This window comes from Spodoptera frugiperda, chromosome 6 (genome assembly GCF_023101765.2).
Source record: "Spodoptera frugiperda isolate SF20-4 chromosome 6, AGI-APGP_CSIRO_Sfru_2.0, whole genome shotgun sequence".
NCBI lineage: Eukaryota > Metazoa > Arthropoda > Insecta > Lepidoptera > Noctuidae > Spodoptera > Spodoptera frugiperda.
Window position 1 is genome coordinate 5,192,029 of NC_064217.1, and position 20,794 is coordinate 5,212,822.

The window sequence follows — 20,794 nt, forward strand, 5'->3', positions numbered from 1 at the left end:
AACCGCCGGCGCCGGTCGTCTGCGTACTCTTGCCCCTTACTTACCCGTTACCCCAAAGTGTGGACGAGCGGGAATGTGGCGAATGTTCCCTACATTATCGAGCTGTCAATCAAACAATCTGCTACTCTTTTGTACTGAAACATTGAGTAGGGTTAACCCACACAGCCCTGATGAAATAATTATTACACTCTGAATTTTCCTTCCTACGTCAAGAGGTTTTTTGGTAACTCCATTCTAATGCCGTGATTGTAAGCTAATAGAAAATTAATGTACGTCGACACATAACGGGTTTGTTACATTATTTTGGTTTCATGATAATGAAGGGTTGAAAGCCTTTTGAATTACAAAGTTAACTTCAACTTGTACAAAGTTTTGTAGTGTCACGTGTTCACGTTTCAACTTTGATTAGAGCTAACCTAACCAAATCAATCAACCAAGATTTATTTGATTATTTATTACAACATTTAAACACAAAAGCTGGCTGTTAGTAACATTTATTTTCGGACAAAAAGCCGTGTATATTAAAAATATAACTTATTATGAAGCCTTGAACATTTCAGCATAGATACAAGGAAGAATACGTACATTCAAGTACCTACATGAGAGGTTAAAAATATCTGCTACAGGATCGATCGCTCTTTTGGTGAAGATACGCTCCCCTACATCTTCGTGCTTCAGAGGGCACATGAAAATCAGAATTCATCGTAAAACCCGAACTTGTTAGACAAATATTCATAATAATAGGATACTAACTCCTCCACCTCTCTCCGGACCTTTCGGTTACTAGGTTGGGGTCAACATTGAGTATTAATCAGACTAGACAGACAGAGTTGTTCTTGTTAAACCAGATACAGGTTTGAAGCTATTCGTATGATAATCAGAATGGATTCTGTTTTAGGAAGCAGGGAAGAATCTTTCAAACACATCAACCAACCACGTGTGTATGTTAACAAAGATACTCAATCAAAACAAATTCAAAGACAAACCAAAAATATCAAAAAAAGCAATTACAAAAGAACTTAGTAGATAAGTAATTACAGTCCAGAATAGTCAGACAATTATTCTTTAGATCCTAAATATTAAATACATTGGGAAATCAATAAACGATTTCGTGAACCTTACAACCTTATTAGCTCCCGTAGAATACGTATGACCTTGAACGCCGTAGGAAATAAAGCCAGTCACTTATAACAAGGACACGGAGATCTAAATTAATCAAAGATGTGGGAAGCCTGACGCAGAGTTATTACCGAAGGCGAATCAATCACGGAGAGAATGACGAAACAAATACTGAGATCTCTATTCAGTTGGACGGTGGTTTAGGGATGTCTCGCCTTATTATTACTTTAGGGAACATGAGGAAATTGATGTGTGAGTCAGATTAGAGTATATAATTATGTGTGGATATATTTAAATCATAGTGATCAGTATCGTAGGCGATCTTAAAGTATAGAAAAATATTTAAAGGTTTTACTGGATAGTAACTTACTTTACAGAAGTATTGACTTTTGAGCAAACCTGATTTAATAAAAAGAAATATCGAAGGTAATACGGAAAATAATTAACTTTTGCATAACAAACAAATGCTTAGATATTTGTTTCCAAACTTAAAGCTTTTGTTATAACAGTCTCAAATATTAGGAATGGTATGCAAAATCCCATGCAATAAAAAGTTCTACAGTAAATGAAGTACAACTAAATCTCTTTTCAAGTAGCTTGTCCGTTACAGTTACTATGAAGAAATGAATTTACCCCGAAGCCTGGCTTCGGCTTTGCGTGATTAATCCCGGACGCTATCACGACCTTCCGGCTCAATCTCGATTTAGTTTATCCGCAATCTCCTTCATAGTTGATCTATTAGATATACAGAGCAATATTTCAAACAAGTGCAATATGTGTTAGCTAGAATATTCTAGAAGTTACTTTGACTACCTTGCAATGTTAGTTGGTTGCGAGAAGTTCCAAGAAGTATTATTCTAAATCTTTGTGACATGAAGACTGTATAGCTACAAAGAGCCCCCATAACATAACCCCATTTATTCTAACTTCTACAAATAAGTCACATGAACTTATCGATAGAAATTCACGGTCCATTCAATTTTTGATCTTATAAGTAGGCTAATTAAAAACAACTTCATTATATCAACATAATTGTCTTAACATCCAGAAAATAATGAGGGTAATAAATCAAATGAGGACTTAAGTCATTCATAATTGAGTTAATAGTAGCCCTTGTCTCAAAGTTACGTTTTTGATTAATGAGATTTTATTTGATTTATTTTACCCGCAACTTTGTATAAATATAACGATAATAATTTACGAGTAATTTCCTTCCCAAAATATGAGGAATATTTTCTTTTTCTGTATCACCATCATCAGCCGGGACACGTCCACTGTTGAATAAAGGTCTCCCCCTAAAGAGAGGCTATGCCATAACCCCCATATTTGTCAGACGATTGGATTGACTGCCTATTACCTATGCCCCAAATTTAAATGCAGACAATTTGAAAGGGCAAATCCCAATATAAGTTTTCACTCCACAGTTAGATCTATTTTAAGACGACCTAAATTACAAAAGAATTTAAAAATAAATCCTCTGTCTGTCCTTTGACTTAATTTACAACCGAACTTGACTTTTCTGTCTTTCTTCATTAGTTGTCTGCTAGCCTTGTTTTAGTATATAACACCTTAAAAGTAACATAAATTACGGTATATTTTTGAAGTGCACGTCTTGTAAAATATTTCTTTATTACGTAATGACTTTTTCACGAAACAAACCTTTGTCCCGTTTTAAGGCCCCTTAATGACGATGACTATTAACAATATTAAACAGCGTATTTTCCTTATTACCTAATGTTGCAGTGAGTACAAGAGGCAATACACTCCATTATCCCCAACGCGTTGATTTTGAATTTTATATTTTCTCATAATAATTTTAATATTGCCCAAATATTAATTACGTAAGAGGTTATTGTTGAAAGAGAGGGACTTTTTGCTGTTGATCTGGAGACGGGTGATTATTTTGAGAAATCTATAACGGCCAAAAACCATTGTTTTCTGGGCTGAATATTAATGTAATCTGAATTTTAGTCAAAAATTTGATTTCCTTTTAAGAAGTATATCAGATCATACACCAAACAATCTGTAGGTATACCGCAAGTTGCAATTTTGCACGACAATTCCAAAATAAACAAACCAAACGAATAAATTTCAAAAACAAAAGTATGGGTTCACGTGAGAGACATAAATAAAAGCACCCGTGTCGAAAAAAAAAAGCACTTGGCCTCAATCCTATCACAATATGTGGTATAGTTACAAAGCATTCCATGCTGAATTCCAAAACGCAAAGCCCACCTAGTCAACTCAATAAATCTGCAGCAAAGGTTTATTTTGTTTGCACGTTAGAACTGAACAAAGACTGAAACTACAGGCATTTCGAATAAAAATTCAAACGAAATTCAGCTTAATCGTTTTTCGTCACATTGTTTTAGATCCAATACGTCCAAAATGACAAAATACTGGGGCACGCGATTTTTCACAGAGACGGTTTTCCTTTGTCATTCATACTTCTATTCAGTGTAGATGAATGAGTTTTGATTAATTAGGAAGACCATTGTGGGACTATTGTTCCTTCGATTCACTGTTTCCCATTATTCGGGAGTGCAAAAGTAAATGTTGAACATTTTACAATTATTTGGATGAACAGATAAAAGAATTTGCTTTTTGATTGCGTAAATGGCCGGCGATTATGAATTTATGTAGAGAGGGAAAGTTTACGTTATGCGAGGCTTCATAACGTTTTGTCTCATTTTTTATGGGACAAGCCTACCCTAATCTCCCTTACTGCTGCAACTCCTGTAAGCCAGGATCTACAGTAGATACCACTATGAAAACACCGGAATATTGAAGAAAGAGTCCCGCAACGAAATAAATCTGAAGATATTATTAGTTTGTCACATTAAATGAATACTCCGTTACTGCATATAACTCCATCTATTTCCACGCGGTATAACTTAATTTGGTTTATATTATAATCCATGGTAGCAATATCTACCTCCTGGCAAAACCAATCGAAATTTTCATACTAAGCCCCCCCCCCCTGTCGTCCATATGTTGTCCTCGTATAAACAGGCAGGTTTCCACCCCAGTACACAAGCGACCCATAAAATGTTTACACGATAAATTAAAGAATTTTTGTGGATTTAGCAGCGAAGCGGCACTCGAAACAATTTTAACCCTTTTGAAATAGAATTTTTAAATCGCTTTTTAAATGCTTTTTAATTAAATCTGGCTGTAAAGTGGAATAATATTTTTGCTTTTTTTAACAGAAGCTTGTTCGCAGTAAATTCAATCTTATCAATAAATTAAACATCATTTTAGTTTGAATCTTTACTCAGATCAACAACAAATAGCCGAAAAAAACATAAAATTTAACCGCAAGAAAAATGAGTGTATCCAATAAAATATTACCGATAATATTGTCTGGTACGCTTGACTTATCACCGCAATGATCTTAATGAAAATTTGTCTCCTTGAAATTGCGCACGTTCAGTGTGAACGGCTCAAGTTAGCGGTATTGGACATCTTTGATCGGGCCTTGCTTACAGAGCCTTGGCAGGTATCAAATAAATTTATCAAACTTTAAACTTACCCGAGTAAGGCTTCAGTTTTAATTAAATTTTTGTTTTGTTTAGGAGTCTCAGTAATAACAATTATATTTGTTGTTCCTATATTTGTTGTAAGCTCCTGATGTAATTGAATACCTGTATGCTTATTGAAGTTTGGTCAATTACAAGAAGAATATCAGAATGCAAGAAGGAAGAAGAAATCACCAAAAGTTACATGCTAAGGGTTTTGGTTTCGGGGCCGCTATACCATGAGAAAGATGCATAACGTGTTTTCTCTTTCTCCGTCATTTATTTGAAGTTTAGGATATCGCAATAACTTAAGCATATTCTATACCACACTCAAAAATCTAAACCATCTTGAAAATCTAAACTTACCAAGGAAACACTAAAGCATAAAATACATCAAAAACTGACAAAGGAATCCCTTGTAAAAGTGAAACACAAATTACAGAATTACCCTTAAACAAAGTCTTGTACAAAATGTCGCTGCATAATAAGATGTAGGGGAAAATAAACCTAACCCTGGTACCGGCGATACGCTAGAAAAATAAATTTGGGGCGTGGAGACAGGGTTCAAAAGACTGAATAAAATTCTTCGCAAGCATAAACAAAGGAGTCGAGTCTACTTTATTTTATAGTCAACGGCTTTTGTACCGAATTAAGTTGTTGATAAAGTTGCTTTTCGTTTAAATATTCGCTGATACGATGTGGTGTTGTCTCAACGATTTTTAGTGGAAATAAGACTGTTGAATGAAAGGCTTTCTATTATAGTTGTAGTTGCAAAGCCATGGCTTTTGAATCAAAATAATATTCATTTATAATATTTTAAGAGACCTTTGATATATTTTATTTATACTTAATAGGATGGCGTTTGGGCACTATCACGTCTGGTGGTTAGCGATGATGTGGCCAATAATGGAGCACGCCTACCTATGAACAATCTGTTCACTCGGGACTTGAAGACACACACAAGTTGAATTTTGTAGAAAACTCAAACTCCGGATTTTAACATAGTAATAATACTGAGATTTAAGCTACCCGATTCCGTCGCAATAAATCACGCTCAATCAATTTCGATGTAAACAAAAGAATATAGAAAGTCAACCCAATTTCACGGTTCGCAGTCGCAACCACGAAATCAGACCTTCAAAGGGCTCGCAAAATCTTTATTTCATTTGAAAAACAAAACAAAATCCCTTGACTTGACTAGTAGGGCGAGTGTGAATTGCGACTGCTGAGCAAGGGTTCGTTCCCAAGGCAAGAACCCGGCAAGACGCTTTTTGGTTTTTCGAAAATTTCGCATTAATAGGTCGGAGCCTGTTATGGTCCGTGTGTAACGACGTCACGCCTTTTATCCCCGAAGGGGCAAAGGCAGTAGGAAGAGGTGCACATTACGGCACGTGCTATGCCGCTACACCACCACTTTTCACCATTTGTGTTGTAAGTCCTATGTAGTAAGTCCTATGTCCCATGTACTCACAATTCCAGACTCCGTGCTACTACATAGAAATTTTCGAAAAACCGAAAAAAAAACAAGTTATGCCCTGATATATGACAATAGGCTACCAGAGGTTAAATCTACTATCTACGACACGTAACTGGTGAAAAATGAGTGTTACATACATTAATAGGTAAAGTGACAACACATTTGGAGATTAAAAAGCATGATGATACATTTTTATATTTGCTTACCAAGTCTCTTAATAAAAAACAACACTTCAGTACGATACTTATTACAAACTTGGAAATTTCGTACGTACATAAACAAAAATGAATGTGCGGCATAAAATATAAGTTTTTTAATCATCATTAGCAGGTCGTTTAACTCGTCGCTCTTGCAGCCCGTATTAAGTGCTTCTCAAGCAAACGGCTAAGTTTGAATCAACCGAAGAGGCCTGTTGAGTGAATTGGAAATAATCGAGACATCGAGTTTAATCGTTTAGAGATTCATCAAGTACATTGATGTGAACAGGGCTAATATAAAAATGAATCGGAATATTTATTTGTATCGAAAGTATATTCGATTTATTTATTAGCTGTGGTGTAGTGGTATCTTTTTAATGTTATACGTGGTATTTTGTAACCAAATATATCATTCTTCTCGCATTTAAGTCTTTTAGGCTATAGTGTACGTAGTATATAATTTTGGCAATTCTCTTGGACACAAATCGTACCTAAAAATCCGGAATCTTAGAAACGAAAACACAATATTGAATAACAAACACGCTTCAATATACAAACTTGATTAACAACGTTCACTGCAATATGCACAATAATTTACTTTCCTAAGTCATCGTAATTTTCTTTCGAAAAAAAAAATGTCGGTTTGAATCGTGTGGCGCAGAAAACGCTTTCCATGCACGCATTACTTTATATACGAGTTTCATAAAATGTGATTTTTATTGGGCTCTGCAAGCTATGAACAATTTAGTCAAATGAAGTCGGCTGTGGGTTCAATATATGTCAACATTTGGGCTACGCAATAAGATATAGGCAATTTTCCATGGGGCCAATATGTTGGAGCCATGCGATGTGAATTCGTTGCTAGGGTTCGTTTTGAATTGGGACATTTTTCTAAGGTTTAATAGTAACATTCACATAAACTTACCATCACAATGGATTCCCATAAGTGTTAAAACTTTTCAGGAGTATGACTATCAAAATTTTCGATAAATTGGAAAAACATCGAACAATACTTTGCTCAACTCAGGTACAAATCCGCAACACCTTAGTCGAAAGTTACGCTTGCGAACACTTGACAACCAAGGCGGTAAATTAATTAAATTATAATATGATTTAAATATAAAGTCTACGTGATATCTGATTTTATTCCGACAGCACCCGTCTAATTGTTTCAAATTAATACAAAAGCCTTATCATTAATCTTGTGTTAATTGAATCTGACTTAATCCGTTTTAGTTACTTGTAAAACTAATTAGTCTGCCTTGTACATCTAGTGTCTAGCGTTACTACTGAGATCAATTCTATTCCTAACTCATTAAACGAAAGAAAGAACCTATTGGATTTTCATAATCAGTAATATCTAGTTACGAGCAGCTCCGTTAGCGAAGACGTTTTACTTATTATGTAATCTATTTACACAATAGGTAAAATGTGTCTATGTTATATAGGTACTATGTTATGCCTTTATTTTTAGTATAACTAATAAATACAATTGGAGTGTTGTTTGTAATATTGAAGTACCTAACCGCGTTTTACTTTTTACAATTTTTGTCTATCTGTCTGTTTGTTCTGGCTCATCTTAATTACTGAAATGCGGGACTTTTATTGACAGATAGCTAACGTACTAAAGATACCTATTAGTCACAAAGTCCATAATCAGCTAGTTTTTAGTTTCAGGTAAAGTTTCCTTAATAGACACTCACTTGCCGAAAGTTTTAAAATCTAAAAAGTCGTGAATCCATTACTCAGCGAACATTGCAACATGCAACGAGCCATTTAATATATTATTTCATTGTACACGTATTTGAAACCTTAATCTAACCTATTAAAGCTAAACAAACTCGTTCTCCTGCAACTTGCAACGAAACGTTGCATGACGGTACTATAACACGAACCTATGATACAGTAACGCAGCTGCACGTTCGCTTTACTGCGTACCTTTATTAGGGTAGTTACCTCGCGATATTTTTCTTACTTTTCTTGTTTTATACTACGTTTCTAATTACTTAGCGAACATGGCAACATGCAACGAGCCATTTAATATATTATTTCATTGTATACTTATTTTAAACCTTAATCTAACCTATTAATGCTAAACAAACTCGTTCTCCTGCAACTTGCAAAGTAACGTTGCATGACGGTACTATAACACGAACCTATGATACAGTAACGCAGCTGCACGCTCGCTTTACTGCGTACGTTTATTAGGGTTGTTACCTCGCGATATTTTTCTTACTTTTCTTGTTTTATGCTACGTTTCTAAGTATATTACATACGTTTTGTTCCATTCACTAATGCAATAGCAAGTTATTTAAGAATATATTAGTTGAATATCGTGTTGCCAGTTTTAAGAAGCGTGCATTATGATATTTACTTTATGTAAATAATGCACTGCGCACAGAAGCTAATATTTTAATGTATGGAATAAAAGAGGTACTGGAACTACTGGAGTTTATTAGAAGGACCCATTTTTTGACATATAAAATGTGAGCTGCTAAATAATATCCTTAAATTATTTTGAGCTTAATAGTAAAGTTTTATATTAGTGCTTAATTTGAAAAATAAAAGATAGGCATTTAATTATTAATCAATTTTAAATTTGATAATATACAACAGAATGTAATTGGAAGATACAGCTATATAGATCGTATCGTAATGTAGTCGAAATACAAAATCGAATAACTAAACGTAACAAAAACTAGTTAAAACTCAATATTGGGTTCAACAAAGTTCTGACTTGATATGGGTTATTCGAAAAAATACATTTGAAACGTATTGTGATTTTTGTGAGTGTAAATAACAAACAATAAAACAGAAACAAAACCTATTTAAATAATCATAAAAATATGAATATGAAATATTGCTCAGTATAATGTATAATTCAGTGCATTTTTAGTAAATATAACCATTACTGGAACTAAGCTAACAGTTTTACAGTACTAAGTTATTCTTGTAATAAGTAATACTTAATTATTAACTTGGTCTCTAAAAAAAAAAATTGTGCCCATATTAGGTATTACATAATTGGTGAAAATGTTTACATAGGTAAACATTTTCACCCCTTTAACTGAATAAAAAAGCGTAACTTTATGCTATCTATGAAAAGATAAATCGAAGCTATAATACCACGTCAGTATTATATTGTTTCTCATTTACACCATTTAGGAAATTGTTCTCAGGCACATCTGTTTAACCCTTGATAGCGATCAGCTTTACCTATAATAGGTAAACCTTTTTAATGAATTCTTTGTTCTTAAGTTATTTATTTTATAAACAACAATAGAAGATAATTAAGAATAACTCGCCGCCCGACCAGAACCAAACCCGTGCGTACGGCGCGCGTCTCAAAGAGCCATCAGAAAAGAGTCAGAGAGGGCCATATAAGTATGAGCCCGAGTAATATATTATCAAGAAAATTATATTATTATTTTATAAAATTTATTCTATAGAAAAGAATAATTTTATTTTCTTGACTACCACGCAATCGAACATACTGTTTCTCATCACTTAATACTTACTTTAGAATATTACGAAACATTACAAACTTGTAAGTGAACCAAAAAGTTGACTTCAAAACCATTATTTATCTATAATATTGTATATTCGGAACATACCAACACCTACACCGTAAAACTAAACTGGAAACATTTAGAAGTAGATAGAGACTAAATGGATTTTGATACAACATTAAACACCTACAGTGAAAATGTGTTAATGTGTGTAGGATTGTAATACGGCCATGTTTAGGAGTTTTCTAGGTTATCATTTTATATTTTTATTTCAGGTAAAACTCTTGTAATAAAAGTCTTTTCGACCATAACCGTTACTTGTAATTATCCCTATCTTAAAACCTTAAACTTAATTGTGATTAAAGTACTAATTTGCTTGACATAATCATAATTATGTTTGCAAAAAGCATCCTACGGCTTCATTCTCTTTTGGTACCCTCTTTGTAATATTTAAGGCGAATTTAATATGTAGGCAAGAGGTGTAAAGGACGCTCCATCACAGTTTTCGTCAGCTTTAGTGAAAGAGATGGATTGTGTACACATTGTTTGAAGAATAAACATGTGCATATAGATGAAAAAAGAATTTTGGATATGAACATTCTATTTTAGTCTTCGGATCCGCACAAAATTAGGACGGTCGTATAAAAAACTGTATTGAAAGTTATCGAGTTTAAGCCCTTAGGCGTCTAAAACATATTATGTTACTAATTATTATAAACTGACGAGACTATAATCGCTAGTGGCGCCATCTAGGCAACGTAAAACTGTAACAACACTACATGACATTGCTAAATGATTTTAATCTACTTCTTTTTTGTTTAGAAACGTGCTCGCCGCTTCAAAAACCAAATCCTGTGCGACCTGCACTTTGCTGACGTGGCGCTGATGGAGTGCAGCGACTTCATGCAGCAGCTGCGCAGCTTTAAACCCCAGTCCCTGGGCTGCGCCGTCGCCAGGCGCAAGTCTTCCACCACACTCATATTCCCGCTGCCTCCACAAGCCTGCTCAGGTAATTTTATGTTTTAATATACATAGGTCTGGATTTCAAGAAATAATATTGGACGTAGAAAGTTTAGATGTAGAGTCATTAGTATACTTAATAAACTGGGCAGTCACGTTGAAATAAATGTATTGTAAAGTAGAAAATTCAATTCTAATATTATTATTATTTCTACGCCAGTTACGGTTGTACGTATGAAATTATTATATTATCACGATCTGTATTGCACCATATTTAAGAGAAAATTTATATTTATTCATTTAGATTAACTACGGTATTTTCATATATACTATGCCGTAATATTAAATCCTTTATGTTTTAGTGGATATAATACAACCATTATTTGTATTTATTCTGGTTTATTTATCACATTTGTAAATTAAATAATTATTATTTCAGTTTTATTAAATTGTAAACATGATTTTTAAGATACCGTGTTCATTGTTCCGTCCTTTTAATAACGATTTATTTATGGAGGAAGAAAATTATTTTCTGTATGTAATTGAGTAAAGAGCCACTCGACACAGTTCAGAGCTCTTGACGTATCCAGGGCGGCCGGTAGCTTATTCGCGACCAGACAGGTGCTTCCGATGGACATGAACCTATTTCGAGACACTTTTTAATATAAATGTGGGATCAATAACATTTCTACCTACGGAAATATGGAAGGGTATTTGTTTGTATCGAGATATATTGTTATTTTCGTTATATCTTAATACTCTACAAATATTTAGATTTTCTACAATTGAAATACTGGTTTTTGTTACTACCAATTTCATTGTATTCACAGTGGGGTTGTTTCAACATTAACTTTTAACACCAATTAATTTCAACTTTTACTTGTTGTCCTTTGTCATACCCAACGTGTTATACAAAAGGAATTCCTGACAGTTATTGGATTTTTTAGTCAAGCAATTATCGGGGTGATGGATAGCCCGCAGAATTGATATAAGTATACAGCTATGCATCTATTGTAGACACTCTCATAAAATACTGAGTGCTTACAATATATGTAGTGCAGAATAGTATAGGATAAATACAAAATTACAATGCTCTTCAAAAAAACTCTCAGGGCAAATCAGCCATTTATGCTACTTAACCCAAAACACTTTCAACAATTTTGTACTTTACTTCCCTTTATCAGGGTTGATTATAACTTGTCAAATCAGATACTCCTTACTGTCCAAGTAGCGCTTGAGATCTATATCTTAAGCTGAGAGAAGCTAGTTCCACTGTAGGGTCGTTAATTTGATCTTTGGCACCACTTCCGAACCATACGATAGATATCAGATGACCTTGAATTACAGTTTTTGCGATAAAAAGATTATAATGCTTTAAAATACTTTTGGGTAACCCTTGATTTGATTCATGGAAACTTTTTCTTTTGTCTCCTCAATTTGCCAGTGCAAAATAGTTTTAATGTCTAGGGATGAAATTTCAAATTCCTAGACGATAATAATAACTGAACGTGACTCTAAAACAAAATACTATCGTAGTATCTTGTTTGCACAGCATTTTAGTAACAAAACTGAAGTATGTAATATTATGAATGTATGTCTCAAGATTGGCTTATACATAACAAAATCAACGTTCAGAAGTCAACGACCGCTGTCTGTATAAGATTGTAGGAATTTAAATAATGCATGAGAAACTTGAGACAAATATTTGCAAGTACATTGTGTATGTACTGTGGTAGATACGTATTGTAGATTGTAGGTATGCTTATTCATACAATGTTTTGTTTTTCGATTTGTCATTTTTGAGTTTAAGATAACAATGTAGGTAACGAAAAATGTTCAAGCTCATGTCTTTAACCAAGTGTCACTTCGCTCGTGGTCTTTTGTACCCTGCTTCTCTTAGACAAAATTTTTGACATTAATTTTCTACTATACTACCTTAGGGTCGATACAAAGGTGAGGTGAATAAAACCATGTATTCGATATTTTCAGCTATCTAATCCTCCACCTTGACTGATTGTGTTTCTACAATTGTCACGTACAAATAAAAACTTATATCCAGCACGTGCTCACTCGAAGCCAATTTACATCGTTTTCTAGTAGCACATTGCAAATGAAAACTGCACATAATATAATATCGATTCAAGGTTCAGAATTCCCATTCTCACATACATTTCAATCTAGCTGATTTTAATCTTTATCCTACCAAAATATCTTTTCTGCAATCCAATAAGTGTCTGCGCAAATATTTGTCGAGAGGTTTCACCCCTGAAATGTGATCGCTTAAAAATATGGCGTGTTAATCGGTCAGTGACCGCAATTAGTCTGGTACTAAAGTCTGATAATTCTGACAAAACCTCTGCAGACCGCCCTATGGACTGAGGCCGCGCCAATTTTCCAGCTAATTGACAAGATTAAACGCGGCAACCATTCGCTTCTCCCTTTAAGCGTTTCTATATTCACAGGACTGAATAATTACGTCGAGTTTTACTTTCATTCAAATGAAGATTTCGCCAAGTTTGAGCGGAATTAGTGCGAAGTAGAGAGTTTATTCGGTCTTAATGCTACTTATATTTAACAGGTTACGTTGCGAATTAGTTGTAACGCTCAAAGGGCGCGCGGGTGGAACTTTTAGTTGTAATGTTGTAAATGATACCAGGGTTGTCTGTCAAGAGTTTATGTACTTTGCTCTTTGACCCACGCTTGTAAATCCCGGTGGATTAGAGACAGGTATGCTTTCGTACGCCCACAGTCCGCTAGTAATAAATTTTTGAGTAATGTTTTAGTACTTGCCCGTTTAAAAATAGCCTGTTAACTTTCATATTCTGTTATGAAAAACAATTGTTTTCTTTGTCAGTGGATGTTAAATTTTAATGTAATATTTATAAACTGTCATACATTTAATGTCACTATTCTTAAAGTAAAGGTTACTTATATAATAAAATATGTGTGATTCAGTACATTTCACCCCTTAATAATAAGCACAATTATTATGGAACGTGTCAATGTTCTCGTTTGAAAAGTTGTGAATCCCATTAAAAGTTAGTTAGAATTTACTTTAATATTGTAAGATATGAAACGTTTTGTAATAATAATATAAATGAGCATGCTTATCTGTATATAATTCAGTTTTGAAGAACACTGCTGCCTACCATAAGCTAACTTTCATAAAACAAACATGATACTCAACACTAAAACTAACGCATCAAACATCCATCGTTGTTCAAAAGTCGATTTTTAAAAAAAGTCACATAGTACAGACTGTTCCTGGACATAAGGTTCAAAATTGTTTGTCCTCGCCTACGGAACAGAAGCTGTGAGCTGTCAGATGCGTAAAACAGCGGTCAGTCAATAACTGTCAACGGGGAATGGAGAAAGCATGTTACCACCTCACATACGTCGAGTTGAATTTACTACGAATAACATTATACCCCTTGGTTTACTGAAGCATACTTTAGTAAAGTGACTTTGAAAAAACCAAATTGATGGTCTTTAGAAAAAGATGTTTAAAGTATCTTGTTTTTACGATTTACTTAAGATATATCAGCAAGCAAATTGTAAAGATACATGATGTAATTGCTATCCAATTAGAAGTAGACCAGAAACTACAAAATCACATCCCCCACAACAAAATCTTAATGTGTACAAAAGTAAAACACAATATTTATTTACACCGTCTTCACATTCGGTGTTGTGACGTTCAACGTCGAAGGGGCCGTCAACTTTTTTGACGATAGTCCCCCCAATGATCACGAAACGGAATGCAAGGAAACTTAATTTCCTCTGCGTTCCCTGTTTAGGCACATCAAAATCCTGAGACGACGGTAAAAACTTTTCTAATAATAAACCTACCGGCCGTCTGCATCGCCCACACAGGAAGGCTCGCAAACAAGTACAGTGTAGGTTTGTTGGCATACAATATTTAGGCCTCGTTATTTTTTCACGTGGCCCTTTTTGTTGGTACCTACTGTGTGTATACGGTGTACGGTAATGCATTGTCAACACTTTTCGGCAAGTGGAACTCGGGGAATTGTTATGAAGTCCGCCCCGGACGTGTCTTGCGAAATTCGTATTGTACTCGTACGTGTTACAACTCTTTTGGACGTGCATTCAAACTTCTTAGATGCGGAAACTAATGTTGTAGCAACTACAGTCTGTTTGTAACTCTTTAATTTACCTTCATGTTTTGATATTATCTAATGGGTAAGAGTAGCATTTTTACCGTTATCTTAACTACTTTTATCCCTAAGGGATATCACCCCCATATGCTCTTTAATTTGAAACCCATACGTGACTTTACGCATGGGAGTAAATCCGGAGTTCCCACAGCCACTAAAACAAACAAAAACAAAACAACATTGGATAGCGTTGTTCTCTTAATACCTTATTTTCTTAACAACTCGTTTCGATACTGTAGTTAAGGGTGTTAGTGAAGAAACGTGCCAGTTGCAACCTTCGGGGGAAGGAATCGTTCTCCGAAACTGTTTGTATCGGTCCATTCTATAGACCTTAATATATTTGCAAAACTTCCACCCTTCTACCAACTTTCCCTATCCGAAATGGCTTAACCTGGATTCGGTAATGTGAAAAATAGTGGGAAAGAAGTAATTTTTCTTTCCCTTTTTGAACATGAGTTATTTTAGGGTTTATTTAAGGGTTGTGGACCATATTAGTTGCGGGATAGAAAGATTTATCTTTTTCGAATCTATATGCATGTAAATAGCTAAAAACAAAACAGCATGCCCCTTTGATCCCTGTTAAATCTTTTTTGTAGTAAATGAGTTGCACTTTCCAAATTAAAAAATAATGCAAAAGCCATTTTATTTTATTTATTATTTTTATTAATTTGGAAACATAAATCCTCTCCAATTATTTATGAACACAAAACTTTGTTAGAATGGTTTCAGATGAAATTCGTGATACTAATGAACCATGACCTACATTAATAAACAAATATAATATTTTACTGACGTGGGCGATACCGCGGGCGTTCGTTGTAAATATAACTTTAATATAAGGTAAGAAGTTCTATTTATCTTTGACTCAACAAATTTCACAAATACGAATCTCAACAACTAAAATATTTTAATTTGAAATGATATGAGGATTCTCTGTGTATTTTAGGTTATATTATTCATTTATTTTGCGAATGAATAACATGTGAATTTTCGTAATGGAAGCCAAAACACATTTGGGGTCACTGAGGAAACGAAATTAATTGCGTACAAGTCCTATGTAAGAGGAGTCTACAATTTATTTCAATTAACCTTATTTCAATACCCAAAAAGAAAGTGTGGATACTTGACACAAGAATACAATTTCACGGCGTTTACTCGTATCAAACAAACAAAAAACCAAATAATAATAAAAAATATACCACAAGAGAGAAATTAATATACCAAAAGTAAAATTTGAATATCAATCTCAGTATTATTTGTGAAAATAATATTTGTGATTGTGCTTTCAATTTAAATAATGCATATTACACACTGTACTCCATATGTATTTTCAGGTATTTTCATATGTACACCAAACCAAATTGGAAATCGTAATAGCTTGCCAGCTTTGTTTGCTGAGGTTTAAAATCAACACTAGGGTATTAATAATAATATTTATAAAAGCCTGATAACGCACGCACAATGCGCATTATTTTATTCGACTATCTTTAGCAGGTGTATATGAAATGAACATCACGTCTATTACGGTTTCAATTTTAAAGGGTTATAATAAGAGTAGCAGCGCGACAACCGTTTCGTGTGTCGCGGAATGCTGCTCATGAATATGAGCCTTTAGCGTGGCCTGAAACTAGTCGAGTTTCTCGTCACATAGTTATGTGAGTAAGCCAATAGCATAATAATTAATTTAAAGGGTTAGGTGGGAATTCTTAGACATTCTAAACGTAAAATACAAAATTATTTTAAATATAAATGCTATAATAACCAATGAACAAATGACGTATATTTTGAAATGACGCAGAATTTTATATAAATAAAATAAATGTTCGAAAATAACTCAGGAAAATGGCGTAATTCCTTTCGGTCCCAACCCCATGCGGAGTTCACTGACATATGTAAGTTGTTACGTAGATTCTGACATACGTCACACACCTTCTTGTCATAATTTACGTCTTCCCTTCGTAACTTTTTAAAGGGAATATAAAATATGCAACCTGTACGCATCGCTGTCTCAGTTAGGTATGTTGTACAAAATTTAATAAAAAGAAAATTTTGTTCTTAAGGTATGAAATATTTTCGTTGAGAATTTTCTTTTGAGTAAAAGAACACCATGCTTTCATTTTTGAGCGTGACGTCATAGATGCTTCATGTGTTTTTGCCCCTTTTTCATTTGTATTGCGAATAAATACGTATATTAGCCACATATTTGTCTTGGTGAATGTCAAATAATATCACAGTCGCATTTCATCACATGTAATTTTCTTCGGTAAAAAATGTAGAATTTTCTGACGTTCGCTTAAATTCGGGAAGAAAATAATGCAACGAACCCTATGTTCAAGTTAAGCTTTCCAGATGGCAAGATCTCAACTATTAGTATAAATCTGAAGCAAGAAACAATCGTTTTAACTCTATTACAAATCGTCACTTCTTCAAGAAAAATCGATACGTACCGATCGGTCGTTAATCGTATAATCAAATAACCTGACTGTATTACTGCGCTTGCCACCGAGCCGCGTTTGATACCCACCTAATTGATATACCATCGACAACGACACCAAAGAGAAACATTTATCACTTTTTATTGATATGAACCTTGTTTTTCGCTTGTATATGGATATTAAATCATTTTATTTAAACATACATCACGCCTTTTATTGCCCAATAGTGTTGTAGAACGGGTACATATTAAATGTAAAAGGTACTTGTTTTCCGCTAGTAGGTATGTCTTTATTTTTCTAGAATAATATAATCTAATCCTTACTACAACATAATAAGACGAGAATATGTTTGTTCAACTTTATTTTCTAAGTCGAAACGTAGCGTTGTTATCAAATTCTTTAATACCAACAAGACTTCAGTCAATAAACACGAACTTTGCAATCAAACTAATAACATTTCTGATTAACTACACACACCACATAATTACCTACTCATATACCTCTTGGAGGTATTTCAAGCATGATATAACGTGTATAACACCTAATATTAAGAACCAATAACCAATCAATATCACGCCCAAATTCACTTCACAAGACAGAGTTCGTGAATACGTATGGATTAAACAGATTAGCTCTGAGGCACTAATTAAAACCACATTAGGCGTATTATCGCGTATTTAGGTTATAAGTGCTTTAGTATGTGTTCAGTGAGTAGATAAGCTAGAGCTAGTCACTGTGTCTTTCAGTACTAATAACTAGTGACATATCTACTAGTGTATATCGTGAATGTATAAACCTGTGGAAAATATTTTTAACTGCGTTGATGTTACCACAAGGTTGGACAAGCAAGATCACTGAAAAAAATACAGAATAATCATCGTCATCATAATCAATCATTACAATCCATTATTGTTTTTTTATGGAATAAACCGGTAAACGAGCCGACGGATCACCTGATGGTAAGCAATCGCCACCACCCATGGAAACCCGAAACACCACAGGCGTTACAAGTGCGTTACCGACCTTTTGGAGGTTTAGGAAATGAGGGATTGTTAGAGAATCGGATTTGGGAAGATTAATTATGCCGCCGGTAACCTTAATCACACAACAAAACACAACGCAAGCGTTGTTTCACGTCTGTTTTCTGTGAAGTCGTGGTATCACTGGTCGAGTCGACCCATTAATGCCGAAGCATGGCTCTACCTTCATGCTTGGCAAAGTGAGATTGAAGATTTAGTACAACCATGTATAGTATGGCTAATGACGATGGTCAATCAATAAATTGAATGAATATCATTATTCTAAACCAAAATCATAAAAATCTAATTAAACAATAACACAGCGTCGACAATAAATTTTAACGACAAACCAAGCCAGGTGACTTGCTAAGTCACAGTCTAAAATAAACCCCCTTTATTATAACCGAGTCATAAAGAACGACTGACAGATAGCATTACATAGGGACGAGATTACAAAATAATGAAGCACACATGTAAAACAATGTTTTACCTGGATTTTTAATATACAGTGGGAAATCTGACGATTGATAGCAGGTTTAAGATCACTTTTTTCTTTTTTAATAAAGGTATGAAAGTGTAAACGTATTTTGGAATAGGCATTTTCATATTTTAATGAACCTACTTAATACATGTGTATTTACTTCATTTTAAATAGTCTCTTTTGTTTAAGTATCTAAGAAACATAGAATCAAAAGTAAATAGTTAATAGTAATATTCAAATAAACAAGATTAAATCAACATAAAACCAAATGAAATAGTAGTAATTACGAAACTAGATGATTATTTCTATACATTTTGTTATAAGTAAAAATATTAATCTTTATTTTCTGCTCATTTCTTACTTTAAAACAACTCTCTTTTAATCCAAAGATAGGGAAATTAGAAAAACTCGTGGCTTCGTTGTCGTAAGCTAGGCTAGGCCAAAAAGGAACCCTTTACGAAAACGGAAATTAGTATTTCCTTTGTGCTGTTGATAAAGAGATGAATATGTGGGTCGCAGACATATTTTAAATGAACACAATGCTCTTGTTAATTTGTTATTTTCTGTTTTATGTGAGTTCAAGGGATTTGATGAAATATGTTCTTAATTTTAAATAAATAACAATGAAAATGGAAATACATATTTTGCAAACGTTCAACAGTTTTCTACAAAAAATAATTGCCATGGTTTTAATCTGGATGTAATAGATTGTGATATTTATTGAGATTAATGTTATTTTAAGACTAATTTAGGTACTACGGTTTGTATAATAATAAAATTAATCGCTTTGCGATCAACAATAGAAGCCATTTACCTACAATCATAATACCATACACCAACATCAACATATGTACAACATTATAAAATAATCTGTATAACAGTTTCCAACAATACCAAAACCTCTTACACCAACCACGAATAACAAAATCTTGAACAATAAATAATCAAACAAATTATTACTTCTATTACATATTTACTTTATGAATATTAAACCGGCACATCTAAGTAAAATGTAAATGTATCAGTTGCTTTACTTCCCACGTGTATCGTTATGTTAACGTCAGGACCCCATTTTGACTCGGAACTCGGAAGTCGTAACGATAAACCTCATAATATTATCCGTAAAAACATGCCATGCTGTAGATGGATAAGGCTTTACTGATGGCTTGCCAAGTGTAAGAGAAATTTGCAACTATGAGCCGAGTAACACAATGGTGGGTGTCGAGGTTTGAAGATTGTTGTTGGGTGAAACATTGGGTTTTGAAACTTGCCTTTTTCTTCTTTTAAATATGATAAAAATCAAAGTTTTATAAGGAATACTAATTTCAATTATAAGTACTTGAAAATTAAATATGATTTGCTTCATAATTAACTACATTTTTCATAGCAAATATAAAAACAAAAATTCTGTCCTAGTTTTCTTACATTAAAATCTTCTCTCTGTGAAAAAAACCTACAACGAAACTTTTTGACATCCGAGAAACTTTTTCCGAGTGCAATATTAAGGTTGGTGCGGACTTCTAAAATATTAATAAACAGAAATATTCATGAGTCCAAAAACGTCGGTAAAAGGTCTCCATAAAGTTGTTTATGAAAAATATTCCGAGTTTTTCAAAATGGAATGTTAGGTACAGACATTAAAAACCTCACGAAATGAACTTCGTGAACATAATTTTAATCTTGAATTCAAAATATTATGTTATTAAAAGCACAGAAAAAAGCATCGTTATTCCTATCTTTTTTGCTTACTTTATTAACTTGACAAATTATGGATTTATTTTGTTTAAAAAAGTACTGTGAGTAGTATTAAATTAATCTTTCTCAAAATAAGTGTGGGAGAGCCAGGCCGGTATGATACCACGGCCTCACAGAATACAGACGTGATACAACGCTTGTGTTGTATT

General features: G+C 33.7%; 1 protein-coding gene across 3 annotated transcripts in view; it reads left to right on the forward strand.

The window, feature by feature from the left end:
• LOC118267589 (uncharacterized) overlaps positions 1-20,794 on the forward strand; it is a 236,205-nt gene that overhangs the window by 165,475 nt on the left and 49,936 nt on the right. For all 3 annotated transcript variants that reach the window (XM_050694351.1, XM_035581660.2, XM_035581662.2), the window contains one exon: positions 10,643-10,829. In XM_050694351.1, the coding sequence (XP_050550308.1) occupies positions 10,643-10,829 (187 nt within the window). The remainder of the gene's footprint in view (positions 1-10,642; positions 10,830-20,794) is intronic.